Raw genomic sequence first — 13,392 nt, forward strand, 5'->3', positions numbered from 1 at the left:
GATGTCATCCACAAGATGAAGGTGGCGTTTCAATAAAAGTGGGAAGTATTTCTGTCTGGCACAGAACTGAAACTATTCTGCTTGTGTTCTGCTTTTCACTTATTTTTGTTCTCACAGTTGCGTAACTCTAAAAACGAGTTTCTTTTGTCTCCCCAGAGTGATGACATCATCTTTCCTGCAGAGCTCCCTGGTTGATCTGTGGGGGAAGAAGCACAAACATATTTCACACGAGTAAAAGCAGACAGAGTTACATTTTTGTTTAAAGTATAAAAGCAGCAAAATATACTTACAACTCAAAAAGTATATACTCATTGTGCAGAATGGCCCATTTCAGAATAATCTATATGATTGGATAATAATCAGTGATGCATTTATGTGTACATCACTTTTAATATTAAAAAATATGAAATAAAAACATTTAAAATTATGTACTTGTTGCTTTTATTTTGTATAATTAAACTGCAAAATAAAGTAGCATAAACCTGTCAAATAAATGTAGTAAAAAAGTACAATATGAATTGTAGTGCAGAAGTACAAATAACTCCAAATAATACTTAAATTAAATTTCTTGTAACCTGGTATTCTTATATTGTTGCATAAATGTGTTAAATTAAGTCCACGTGGTGATATAAATGGTGATAAATCGGCTCCGCGCTGCCCCCAGCGGCAGCAGAGCCGCATTACACCAAACGCGGATGGATGCGACCTGTTGGATAGTTCCCCCCAACATTCCTGCACTCCGACGCTCCTCCTCTCTGCGCACGCGGGGGCCACCAGCACGAGCCCCTTTTTCTCTCTGTGTGTGTGTGTGTGTGTGTGTGTGTGCAGGGAGAAAACAACATGGCAGACGTCGCCGTCCAGTTCGAAGGAAGAAGCGACGGAATTGTGGTAATTAAGTATTAATTAGAAATAAAAAAGTGTCATGGCGGAGCAACAAACACAAAAAAAGTTCCCTCCTTCGCGGACGCACGTGCAGATCACTCCGCGCACTCTGTGGGTTTATTTCGCGTCTCGGTGATCAAACTCTTTTTTCTGCTTCCTCCCAGATTACCGATGACTCGCCGGGCTACAGTCTGGACCTGTTCAGCTACCCGGCTCACTACTCCGGAGACCTGGACTGCGTCCTCGTCCCGCACGGCGTCATCATGGACAGGTACGACTCCCGAAACTACCCCCCCCCCCCTGCCTTCCGAGACCAGAGACCTGTAGCACTCCGCGAGTTCAACATACCTATCTAACAGTTATCCAGTCACCCAAACAAAGGCAATCACAGGTCAGAGGTCACACGAAGCTGCTTATCAACCCAGGGTTTCCCTTTCCAGCTGTGAGCGCGTGCACATGAAAGAGGCTTTGCATTTGACCAATCACAAACATGGATCAGTCTACAGCATATTTCACGTACAGGAGCAAACCATAAACTTACAGAACTACGAAGAAGTTAAACATATAATAGAGATAAAAAAAACAAAAGTTTCATCTGCAACATGCAGGAAGGACAGCTGGTAAAAACTCCCCGACTGTGTGAATTCGTAAGTCGTATTAATAGTATTAAAACTTGTATAATATGACAGCCCCATCATGAGGGGCTGTGGTTTTCCTTTAAAGCATGTGGTTCCTCTGTCTCACCTCTATCCTCTATCTCTCGCTATCATATATCACATCCTTTTTACTGTAAACATTCTAAACACGTCCCAGTTTAGTTTTTGGTTGCAGAGTTTGTGAATGAACTGAATCAGCTGACAGGAAGTAAACATGGACCCTAGCTGTTGCCTAGCAACGCAATTTCATTGAAATGCATGACGACGGAGCGTTTCAGACTAGAAGGGTAGGCTGGTCTATTTAGAAGGACTATTGAGAATAAAATGCCTCCATTTGAAATGAGAATAATAAAAAAAAAATCCCCATCATGCATCGTTAAGAAAAGTGTTTAAAAGTTGACTTCTCACGTCGCTCACAAGGACGGAGCGTCTGGCTCGGAACATCATGGACGACCTGGGCGACCACGACATCGTGGTGCTGTGCGTGCTGAAGGGGGGCTACCAGTTCTGTGCAGACCTGGTGGACCAGATCAAGGCCCTCAGCCGCAACTCCAACCGCAGCATCCCCATGAGGGTCCACTTCATCCGGCTCAAGAGCTACCTGGTCAGCCTCGGCTCTAACATTATGGTGTATTTGAGTAGAATCAAAGTAGAGGCAAAGGAGGAAAAAAAAAACACAGATTTACCCTTTAATTAATCTTTTATTTATATTTGTGTATGTAAAAATAACCCTCTTTGCTTCTGTGGATTTGGATTCCCTCAGAACGACCAGTCGACGGAGGATCTCCACATCATCGGAGCGGAGGATTTGTCTTTCTTGGAAGGAAAGGTAATTCTCTTCTTATATCGCCCGTTTTAACTTTTTATTTATTTATATTTTATTTATTTATATATGTATTTTTTACCTTATCTCTGCTAATGTGTTTGTTGTATTTATGTATCTGACGGTATTCTGCTGTCAAAAGCACTTTGTAAACTGTTGTTTTTTAAATAAGGTCATTATTATTATTAGTATTATTATTAGTAGTAGTAGTAGAAGTGGTAATAGTAGTAGTAGTAGTGGTAGTATTATATGCTGAAGGCTTTGGTGGTGGAGGGGCTGTCTTGGATGAGACGTCTCCAACATTGCGTGGAAGTCAGGATGGAGGTGTAATGATGGAGGGTGGCCTCTAGAGGACAGCCTTCCCTCTGGGAAACGCTCCAGTGCCTCCGTTGGAGGAGATCAGAGATGGTGATCAGATACGTGGTAATGTGATTATTTAAATGCCTCCTCTGCTTTATCGGAGTGGAGGGGAAACATTAAATCTGTGTTGATGGGAGAATGTACTTCCTATCGTAGATCAGGACGGGGACCTGACTCCATTCATGGATCTAAAGAGGCTGTGAGAGGATTAAATGAGGAAAAACACAAGAGACTTCTGAGACTTCTCTGTTTTCTCTGCTTGTTTTCTTGGTGACGTGTTTCCCAGTGAAACATTGACAGGTTGACGGTCGGCAGGAATTTGATTTGATGGCTAGAAAGATTAGCTAACGACCTTTTGAGCCGCGGGTTCAGATTGATGTACAGATGGATGTCGTGATGTCGTTGGTTGGTACTAGTTGACGTCAGCATGCGTCATATTCTTGTTTTCCAGGAAGAATAAAAACATTGGATGTTGATCTAAAAATACAAAGACAGATTTTTTTTTGTTTTTTTGGCTGTAAATAATTAATCTAACAACAAAAAATAAGTTTTTCATCAGAACACAGTGAAGCTCTTATTATGACGTCATCACTCTCCCGAATGTCGGTCCAGGTGCTTCGTAGACGGTTAAGAAATGATGTCACATCCTGTGTGTGTGTGTGTGTGTGTGTGTGTGTGTGTGTGTGTGTGTGTGTGTGTGTGTGTGTGTGTGTGTGTGTGTGTGTGTGTGTGTGTGTGTGTGTGTGTGTGTGTGTGTGTGTGTGTGTGTGTGTTCGTTCAGGGATGAATTACTCAAGCACGACTACGGGAGTCATTACTCACAAACAGTATTTCTAGCTGGTGTGAATCAGCTGATCTGAACACTCACCATCTGAACACACACACATACACACACAGCCAGGCGTGGCCATAAATGCCCGAAACATGAATAGGATATGAGGTAGTAAGTTTGAGTCATGGCTTCTTTTTTCCCTCTCAGTATTTGAGGCGTGCTTGTGAAATCCCTGAGCTCCCCGCGATGAACGGCTAAATTTAGTCACGTTGTTTGTGACGGAGCGCCGCGACGTTTCGCCGGAAGAAGTGAAGCGGTTGCGTGACGAGGAGCACATTAGTTAATTTGTACCTGACAGCATATATCCTTGAAACCACATTTTAGTGTGGCGTTTTCCAAGGTTTGCAAAGTGCTTGGATGTAGAATAAAGGTCTTGAAATGTGTGTTCTATGTGATGACATCTATGATAGAACAGAGGAAAGAAGATCTCCATATTTGAGGGACTGAAAACAGCATTTTGTGACATTTCTGCATTTCAATGACTTTTGATGATGAACAGATGATGAAAATAGTTGGTGATTATATTTCTGTGGATCTGTTAGTGGAATTAGTTTTCCTTTCATTTGTGGTCCTTCTGTAAAAAGCTGTCTCCAAACATCATGTTGGTTGTTTAGAGGACAATAACATCTCATTTAATGTGATGAACAAGTGACATAATAAGTAGACTGAATACTGACCATTGGATTGATACAAATATGGAGTTTACCACAGCTGGAAGGTGCTGGAAAAGCATGGAAATGCACCTGGAAATGTTTGAAAAGTGCTTGAATGACTGGAAAATACTTTTTGTCTGAGAAGTAAAACCTCCACTTGCATGGCAGTATTTCTCCTGTTTTTCTTCCGTGACCCGGCTCAGTGGGACTGGAGCTTGGATTGTGTCTCTCCGTATAAATAGAGCCCAGTTGTCTCCAGTTGATTAGGCAAACATTTGCAGAATCTCAGCTATTTCACTGTGACATTCGGAAGGAGAGGGAGTGCAGCGACGTATAGACTTCCAATGTGGACGATGCTTTTGTGCTGCTTCGCTTCCTTGTGTCGTCATCGGCGATATAAAATAATGGGTTTTACTGATGGCGCTCGCTTTAATAAGAGGAGGTTGGTTATTGATGCGCATGCTTTTACCCCTCAAAAAAAAAAAGAGAAATTCATAATGATAATTCCCTTTTTAGTACTTTTATATATCCTTTTATATATATATATTTATATTTATTTTATAAATGTATTTTATATATATAAAATGTAAAGTTCCTCCACTTTTTTCACTTTTTAAAATGTATTTATTTATTTGTATTTTTTTTTTTTATACATCCATATCTTCATATTTGCACTTTGGACATTTTCTCACTTTTTTAAAAATGTATTTATTTATTTGTATTTATTATTATTATTATTATTATTATTATTATTATTATTATTTTTATATCCATGTCTTCATATTTGCACTTTATCCATATCTTCTCTGAGCCTATACAAAAACTGCTGCTCAACTGCACAGACTGTGAATAGTTTTGGTCTTTTTTACATACTTTTATACGTTTATACCTTTTTAAGTTTTTTAGTATATTTTTTTATTCTTTTCTATTGTATTTTCCATTTGATTTCCATCCAATTTAGCAACCAAAAGCCCTTTTGAGTAAAACGTTTTTCAGGCTTTAAAAGAATCCCGTGTGAAGGGAAACAAACATAAATGAGATGTCTCATTTGCTGATATGTTCTGTTCCGTTTGCTTTCCTCTCGTCTCGACCCACCGTCTCGTCATAAGAACGTCCTGATTGTGGAGGTGAGTCAACCCCGTTCCTCCTCCTTCCTCTAAACTATGTGCCTGATTGTTTTCTCCTCTCGTATCCGGGTCAAGAGGAGCCATTACAACATGAGCAAACTTCTTAATTGGCTGACCTATATTTGGAGAAATACGAGCTGTTTTCTTTTTTTGTAAACTTTTAACTTGTTAGATGTTATCATGGGGGGAAGAAATGACGTTTAGAGTAAATAAATCAATATAGTCATACAGTCGGGGTTATTTTTTTGCACCTTTCAGCTCTTTGTTTTGGTTTTACGCAGCACAAATTCACTGTTTTCCTAAAGTACGCTAGCTACTCGGCTCCAAACAGCAGACAGACGAGACAAAGTTAGACGAGCATTAAGTTGCCAAGGAACCAAAACAGAATATAATATATAATATAACACTAACCAAAGAGCCAAATCCACTTTATAAGGCAATGATATATCAGATTAGTGTTTGTAGCTTGTTGCACTGCATCCAAACAATGAACGTTAATGTACTTTACACACTGTTATTGATCTTTTATCTACTTATTTTCTAAAATCTGCTTTTATTTTTGATATAAATATTCAACTGCATTTGGACGTAAAGAACTACATAATTTCAGATTTACTTTAAGGTGCTTTTTCCTCGTCGGACAATCTGGTGGAAAGTTTTCTTATAAAAATACAAACGAGAACAACCCAAAGTCGTCTTTTTGTTTGATTGGCTTCTTTCATTAAGTTAAGAAATAAGATCCTCGGTGAGTAACGGGACACGCCGGTGCTCTTCCTCCCCCCCTCCTCCTCCTCTCAGCATCACGTCACAGGTGAACCGTGTTTGGTGTGTGAGGTCGATGCTTTCTACGCGTTGACCTGCATATACATGACGACACAAACCGCCACTTTGACCTCTTCCTCATGCGAGCGGTCAGAAGACTCCACACTCTTCTTGTTTTTAATTCCCCTTTTCTAGTTGAAGTCTTTTTATAGGGATACGACTTACAGTGCGACCAACTTCCTCCTTTTCCACTGTACCGTGTGTTTGTGAGACGGATCTGTTTTTTCCGCCTGCAGTTTCGTAATGACAATCTCACACTTTCTCAATCCATTTCTCTGTTTTTTTTAAAGGCGATTGTAGGCACCGGGAAGACGATGAAGACTCTGCTGAAGCACGTCGAAGCCTTCAGGCCCAAAATGATCAAAGTAGCCGGGTAAGTGAACGACCTCAAACCTGAGCCGGCCACGTGAATCACTCCACATCCGCCTTCCAGTCTAGACAGAGAGAGAACGAAACCTGTCCATATGATGTCGTGGTTCTGTTCTTTCCCCTCAGATTGCTGGTGAAGCGAGTACCGCACAACGCGGCGTGTCTCCCTGACTGTACGTACCTGACCAACCCTCTTCATGAGTCAGCGGTTCACTCACACAAGACAACAATCAGCCTGCTAAGTCAGTGAGTCAGTGGAACCCGTGGACGCGTTAATGATCTGCTTTGTCTTTGGTTTCCTCTGCAGACGTGGGCTTTGAGATACCCGATCGGTTTGTGGTGGGATACGCCTTAGACTACAACGAGTACTTCAGAGACCTGGATGTAAGTCGGGTTTGTTTGAGACGAAAGAGCTTGTGATGTCTTAACCCTCGTACCCTCCTCAAAAACAGTCACACAAAGACATGCTACCATAAAATCCTGTCTATATATATATTTTATATATATTATTTTTTGCTAAATCTTTCAACCAACCTCCCTCCTGATTATAACTCAAAATATTCATTCATTTAAAGAATGTTAACCCTTTAAGTGCCAGTTTTTTTTAATAATACCACTCATTCATAAAATGAAATATTCTCAATATAATTAAAGCTATGAGCAAAAAACAATTAATTTCACTTATTTTTTTCTTTGAACCAACTTCTCTCCTGATTGTAACTCAAAATATTCATTCATTTATAGAATATTAACCCTTTAACTGTCATCAAATAAACACTCTCTTTCTCCCGGTTGTTTTTTCAGCACATCTGTGTGATCAGCGAAAGCGGGAAGACCAAATACAAGATTTAAAAAAAGGAGGAGGAGCCTGTCATGCAGACGCCGTCCAGCAGAGATGCCGTCGACTTCCAGCTGCTGACACCACATCGATCTCATGCACGCTCCCGTTTAGTTGCAACATTCCTCCTACAATCTATTTTAACAACAGACCCGACCGTGAGCTTCATCCGTCGTGATTGCAAAGAAAGCATTTTTTACTTTTCGTACATTTTATGCAACTTGATAATTGCGTCCCGTTTGAATGTGATGAGTTTTATTGGGATTGGTGATAGAATTTCACATTTTCTTCACCTGTTTGTTGCCTTTTTTGGGTTTTTTTTTAATGGTGTAGTTGGATTTCTAACACTCAGGGGGGGAAACAAAGTAGTTTAACTAACTACCTCATTTTATTTCTGTGTTTGAGGTGTAGTGGGATCATTTCACATTTTTCATTTTGTAATTCAATAAAGTCTTTTTGAGCATGTCGTTGTTATGTCACATTATTTCTCACACTGTTTGCTGAATTTTCAGCTGTTCAAACTTTGTTTGAAGTGGTGTCTTGGATAGAAAAAAGTGTTTTTTTTCCCTGAGGCTGATGATGTACAAAAGAGGGCTCCGTCGTTAAAAACATCCTCTTCCTTTGTGCATTTAAATCACGTCTTTTCATGCAATCATTGTAGTCGTAATGTGCTAATAGAACGGACTGCTCGATTCTCTAAAACTGTTAATGTTAAGTGATTCTGGTTTTAAGACGGACCAGAGCCGCTGTTTTTTTTTACCGTTCTTTGATTTAAAAACCAAACTAGACTGCATGTGAAGTGGTAAAAAAGGAACAAAAGAGAGTCCGTTTTGTTGAGCTGTGCTCTTTGTACACATCTGACATCTGACTCCTGCGGCTTTAAGCCATAAAAACCCTTTTTTTCTTTTCTTGCTCTCTTACTGAGGTCTACTGGGGTTTACAATGAATTGACTCTGACCTTTTTACTGAAATTAGGTCCAAGAATGAATGACTTGAAGGACTCCAATTACATTATCCTGTTGTGCAAGTATTTACTTGAATAAAGTAACAATAACACACTTTGAAAATACTCCAAGTATGAGTAAACATCCTGTATTTAAATTCTTTCTTGAGTAAAACTTCAGGAAAAATGTGCCGATACAGAATTTCCTTTTACTGTTGCCGTTGGTCAGGTGGGGCTAATTCCAACTACTTTTTGTTTGGTTGAATATTCAACAATACATCATGTTTTATGAACTGATAACATGTAACATAGATAGAAATAGGTCAAATAAATAATTTGAATTGATAGTGAAATATCTCTAATGTGCTTGCAAGTAAAGCATTTGGATAAATATACTTATTTCCAACCATTAAAAAAAAAAAAAAAAAAAATATGAGAGGAAAAAACACAAACAACTTTTTTAAGGAAGTATTTCAAAGATGTATGGAATTGACATCAACACTTGTATCACACAGTGGAGCTCCTGGAAGTGGATACTGGCCGGACTGGGGGGGCAGCTTTGTGAAAGTCTCGACCCCTGCAACAAAAGCTGCCCCTGAGAACAGGTGGTCCCTTTTGGCGGAGGGGGAATAAAGGAGGCATTTGTCAGGGGGGGGCTGGAAGCATGTATTTCGGTGCTGCAGACACAATCTGAACCCGTGTAATCTGTGTTGAGTATTTAATGAGAATTATGCTTTCTTGTGATATATATTATTGGGGGAGAGGTTGTACAATGGCAGCAAAGATGAGAGGAAAGATTATACACGCCTCACATTCCTCATCCACATGCCAGCTCCCTCTTCCCGACCTCACTTTGAACCAAGAACATGTGACTCGGCCTCGTTGTTTTTTTTATATTCAACGAAAGGCGGGCAGGATTTTTATTATTATTATTTTTAAATGGGTGAAATGTGAAGTTGTGTGTTACTTCAACTTTTGTCGTCTACAAGATGTTTGCTCTTTGCAGTTGAAACGGTTAAAAAACACACACACACCACCTTTTTAAGCAGCGCAGCTCACTTCTTTTGTTAGCTCGTACCTGATTGGTCCGGTCAAATACAACGTCGCTTGTGATTGGCTGAGAGCGGTCTGTTGACCGAAGGTGGACTCCCAGGGAGAGAGAGACAGGGAGAGGGAGGGGGGAGAATGAAAGAGGGAGGGGAGGGGGGAGAGAGGGAGAGAGAGTCAGGAAAAAAAAAAAAAAAACTACTGCTGCACCATGCGCCTCCCCTGAGTGGCGTTTTGGAATAATCACCGGGAAGCCGTTGTTTTTGGTACCGAAACTTACACGGAACAATGTCAACGCGTTGGCCATCTTCTCTCGAAGCTTCCACGCCATGAGTGTTCGTCGTCTCGTCGCCTTCGTGGACAGCCGCCGTCGCCGCCGCCCGCCCGTAACGACGCCTCCAACCACACAGGTAAAACTTTGTTCTGTAACTCCAGCCGCTAGCATGGATGCTAACCGCAGCGCTAGCAGGCAGCCTGTTGTCGGTGGTGGTGGTGGTGGTCGGTGGCTTTTTTTGTGTGTGTGTGTGTTTGTTGCTTTTTAACTCACTTTACACGCGTTACAGTTGTGTTAAAGTGTGTTTAACCGCCATTCTAACATCTCGCTTTGGCTGTTTTTAAAATAAAAAATAATTAAAAGTAACAAAGGAGGAGAAAAAAATAGTTTTTTTTAGTCGCTGGAGAACAACAGCTCGACACGCTCGCGCACCACTTGACCAAAGGTTCCCCCCCTCTCCCCAACGAGATGGTAAAATCCACCAACTCTACGTGAAATGTGGCTTTTGATTGATATAAACCAAATACAACACGGACATTTAAAATCCCGGTTGTGTACGTTAGTTTTCCCCAAACCCCAAACCCAACGTGACGGAGTTGGACTTTAACGTTCCGTCGCTAAGTCCACTTGTTGCCGGCCATTCATCGCGAAGCGTCGACGCGATCCACGTTTGTTGGAGCTGGAGCTGGAGGAGACGAACCGGGTACCCGGATGGGGCGGTTTGTCACGTCTTCACCGCATCCACACACAATAATAACAACAATAATAATAAAGTTGAGAGTGTGGGACTACTTTTTTTTGTTGCATTGTGCTCGTGTTTCCTCATCCCCGGTGTTATTACTCACACGCACCCTCAGTCATCCCGTTTCCACAGCAACGTCACAATGACTATACTATAATATAGTAGAGTTAAAGTTCAAGACCTGTTGCATGATGTCATTGTCCACAATGAACCACAGATGGTCACTATTATGCGAGTTGAACAGCTGATGTATTGATCCATGTCTGAGCTGAATATACATTTATTTGTGATTAACATATATCTGCACCCTCCAAACTCTCCTCCTCTCTCTCTCACTTCAACAGATGGATTAAGACATCAAGCCAGAATGGAGGTGTAACTTTGACAGAGTGGATCATCTTTTCTCGCATACTGCTGGAGCTACCTTTTTTTTCTCCTTCTTCTTCTTCGATATGGGCGTCCACGGATAACGGGATTTTACCTTGAATGATGGCATCACGTTGGTCCCATTCTTGTGACGATGACGAGAGACAGCAAGCGCGGTCTTCTTTCTGTGAGGTATGCAGTGACCCCAAGAAATGGGAATTTGTCTGTTGTTTTTATCAGGAAAGTGATTTTGGTTTCCCTCTTTCAATAAGGTGTTGTTGGTGGGAGGGGGGTTGTGTGTTTGACCACTTTGGCACCAGCTGTTTGTGTTTGTAACGAGTCCTGCTGAACTGTGTTGCTCATTATCTCACCAGTACTTCGTTATTTTTTATTGTTTTTTGCTAGTTATAGCTGTCAGATTTCTGTTTTCCTGGAACCTTCTTCTCAAAACAGGAGTTTAATTTGAAGAGTAGCATTTCATTAGAAATTAAAAATCTTAATTACTGGTGGGAGTGGGAGAAGACAATGGCATTGAAGCAGTTTATTCAAGACCCCGTCTTTCAGATTTTTAAGCCGTGAACCCTGTGATACCAGACAGGACACCATCTGCTCCTTAAAGCTTGTAGTCTGAATAGAGACCTTCATGGCAAACTACTGTAGGTAGCGAAACCCGTACCCTTTGAAACAGAAGGACATCTATTTATAGAATCTATAGTTTTTCTTTTATTCTCTCCGTTGCCTTTAATGTAATATAATCAGCTCTTTTCTTAAGCCTCCCAGCTTGTATGTGAAAAGTCTGTAAACAAGGACTCTAAAGCTCCTCGTGTTCTCACTTAGATATACTGGATTTTATTTTTAGATAATTGGATGGAGCACAGGGGAGTAAAGGATATTCATTACTTTGAGAAGACAAAATGAATCAAGAGTAAATATCCCTTTTCATATGACCAAACAATCAATGATATTTTAACACAGGACACATTCAGAAGTCATACACAGACAGTGTACACAGCTAAAAAAGAAAACCCAAACCTGGATAATGTGCTTACCGCTGCTATTGTAGCCATCTGGATATAGCCTCCCAACTTCAAAAGTACTTTAATTATTTAATCTAATAGTGTTCAACTACTCAGATGCACAACATTGTTCCCACAATATAACCCCAGGTAATGTACGGCTTTCCTTTTGTTTCTTTTTATAGAAACAAATCTTTTGCATAATGCATAAGTAACATGTTTTAGATTTGTTTTTGTCTGACAGTGTTGTGCAGTGTGAGGGAAAACCTCACACAAAACAATTAATGTGCTAATTTTGAGCCGGAAACCCTCGATTTTCTGGACATTTTGTTGTGGATTTTATGACTTCAGAAATTCACCTTTTTTTTCTCTTTTTGTTGTTGCAACAAATTTCAATGGTCTCAGTTGATGATGAATGGTGTGCCTAAAAGCAAGGATAACAACACACACAGAGAGAGTGTGACTTCATTCTCTGCTCAGGAAGACGTCACTCCTCTATATCTTTACGTAGCATATCGTTGTTCGACAATATTCATTAATGCCCTCCTGCTGTATAATCTAAATAATATTTGGTGATACTAAGCTAGTGTGTCTATTCTAGTGTATTCGACTTTGACCTTGTTGTCTCCCAGTAATAGCTACTTTAGGGCTTGTATGACACCACTTCCATCCTTCTCTCATAAAACTTAACTATTCAGTCTTTTCTCTTCTTCTCTTTGACTTGTTCCACATCGGCCTGGCGGATGTTATATTTTATATTTTGCATATGGCAATGACTTTGTAACTGGATGGAGAAGTAGTTTAGTTGTTGAGTTGAGATTTCTCTCTTTTTTTCCCCCACACTGAAGTGTTTGTCTGCTTTTATTGGCTGAATAGTGAATGGTATTCAAACATTGTGGCTGAATCCAAACAGCAGACAATGTCTCAACGTCTCCCTCCTCTTCTTGGATTCATCTGTTCAGATTGGGTTTGCAGGAAATAGACATTTTGATTGGATGCTGATCAGTCTGCTGTTGGATTTTCTCTATCTATAGCTATTTTCTCTATATATATCATGAGACCATCATAATATATATGAATCAGCCTGTTATGTAGTAGCGTGACAAAATTGAGGAGTGGAATAAAATGAATAACTGTTCCTGATTACGAAGCATGATCCATATTTAGCTCTGCAGGGGGCTATTGACAAACAGACCCCCCCATCCCCCACAATCTCGACCTCATTAAAGCTCAGTGTTTATCTCATTTAGGCTGGCTGCCTTTTACAGAACCCTCTGTGCAGCCATCACGTGGATAACTGATGGCAATCGGAAGGGAAAATTGACCTTCAATTGGATAGAAGAAGACTATTACATCCCGTTGTCTTATGGTTGTGTCTGTGATGTGTCAGGAGAGGAGAAAGAGAGACGGACTGTGTGTTTTCTTTTCTTTTTCCACAGTTTCTGTGCAGTAACGTCATCCATGTCATCTGAGAGTGAAAAGCCTGCAATGTTTTCTGTGCCTCGATTAAACAGCTCACCTTGTAGCTTGAACACGTTGTTGGAGATGTTTGATATTGTAGAGAGCTTTCCTCATAAGATGAACTAAATTCTGCTAAATCCATTCCTTTTATAAGCGACGTGACCGGTTGGAGATGTGCAGT

The 13,392-nt window shown here is 40.5% G+C and overlaps 2 protein-coding genes across 2 annotated transcripts in view; both read left to right on the top strand.

The window, feature by feature from the left end:
• Positions 1 to 713: 713 nt before the first annotated feature.
• Positions 714 to 7,825, top strand: prtfdc1b (phosphoribosyl transferase domain containing 1b). Its single transcript, XM_084007615.1, has 9 exons — positions 714 to 888; positions 1,047 to 1,153; positions 1,959 to 2,142; positions 2,302 to 2,367; positions 5,316 to 5,333; positions 6,446 to 6,528; positions 6,651 to 6,697; positions 6,832 to 6,908; positions 7,329 to 7,825. Exons 1-9 carry the CDS (start codon positions 841 to 843, stop codon positions 7,374 to 7,376), a joined length of 678 nt encoding a protein of 225 aa, XP_083863741.1. The 5' UTR covers positions 714 to 840; the 3' UTR covers positions 7,377 to 7,825.
• Positions 7,826 to 9,574: 1,749 nt separating this feature from the next.
• Positions 9,575 to 13,392, top strand: part of arhgap21b (Rho GTPase activating protein 21b) — a 33,897-nt gene continuing 30,079 nt past the window's right edge. Inside the window, exons 1-2 of the mRNA XM_084007554.1 lie at positions 9,575 to 9,762; positions 10,713 to 10,926. Of these exons, the coding sequence (XP_083863680.1) occupies positions 10,855 to 10,926 (72 nt within the window). The 5' untranslated portion in view covers positions 9,575 to 9,762; positions 10,713 to 10,854. The remainder of the gene's footprint in view (positions 9,763 to 10,712; positions 10,927 to 13,392) is intronic.

This window comes from Eutrigla gurnardus (genome assembly GCF_963514095.1).
Source record: "Eutrigla gurnardus genome assembly, chromosome: 4".
Classification (NCBI taxonomy): domain Eukaryota; kingdom Metazoa; phylum Chordata; class Actinopteri; order Perciformes; family Triglidae; genus Eutrigla; species Eutrigla gurnardus.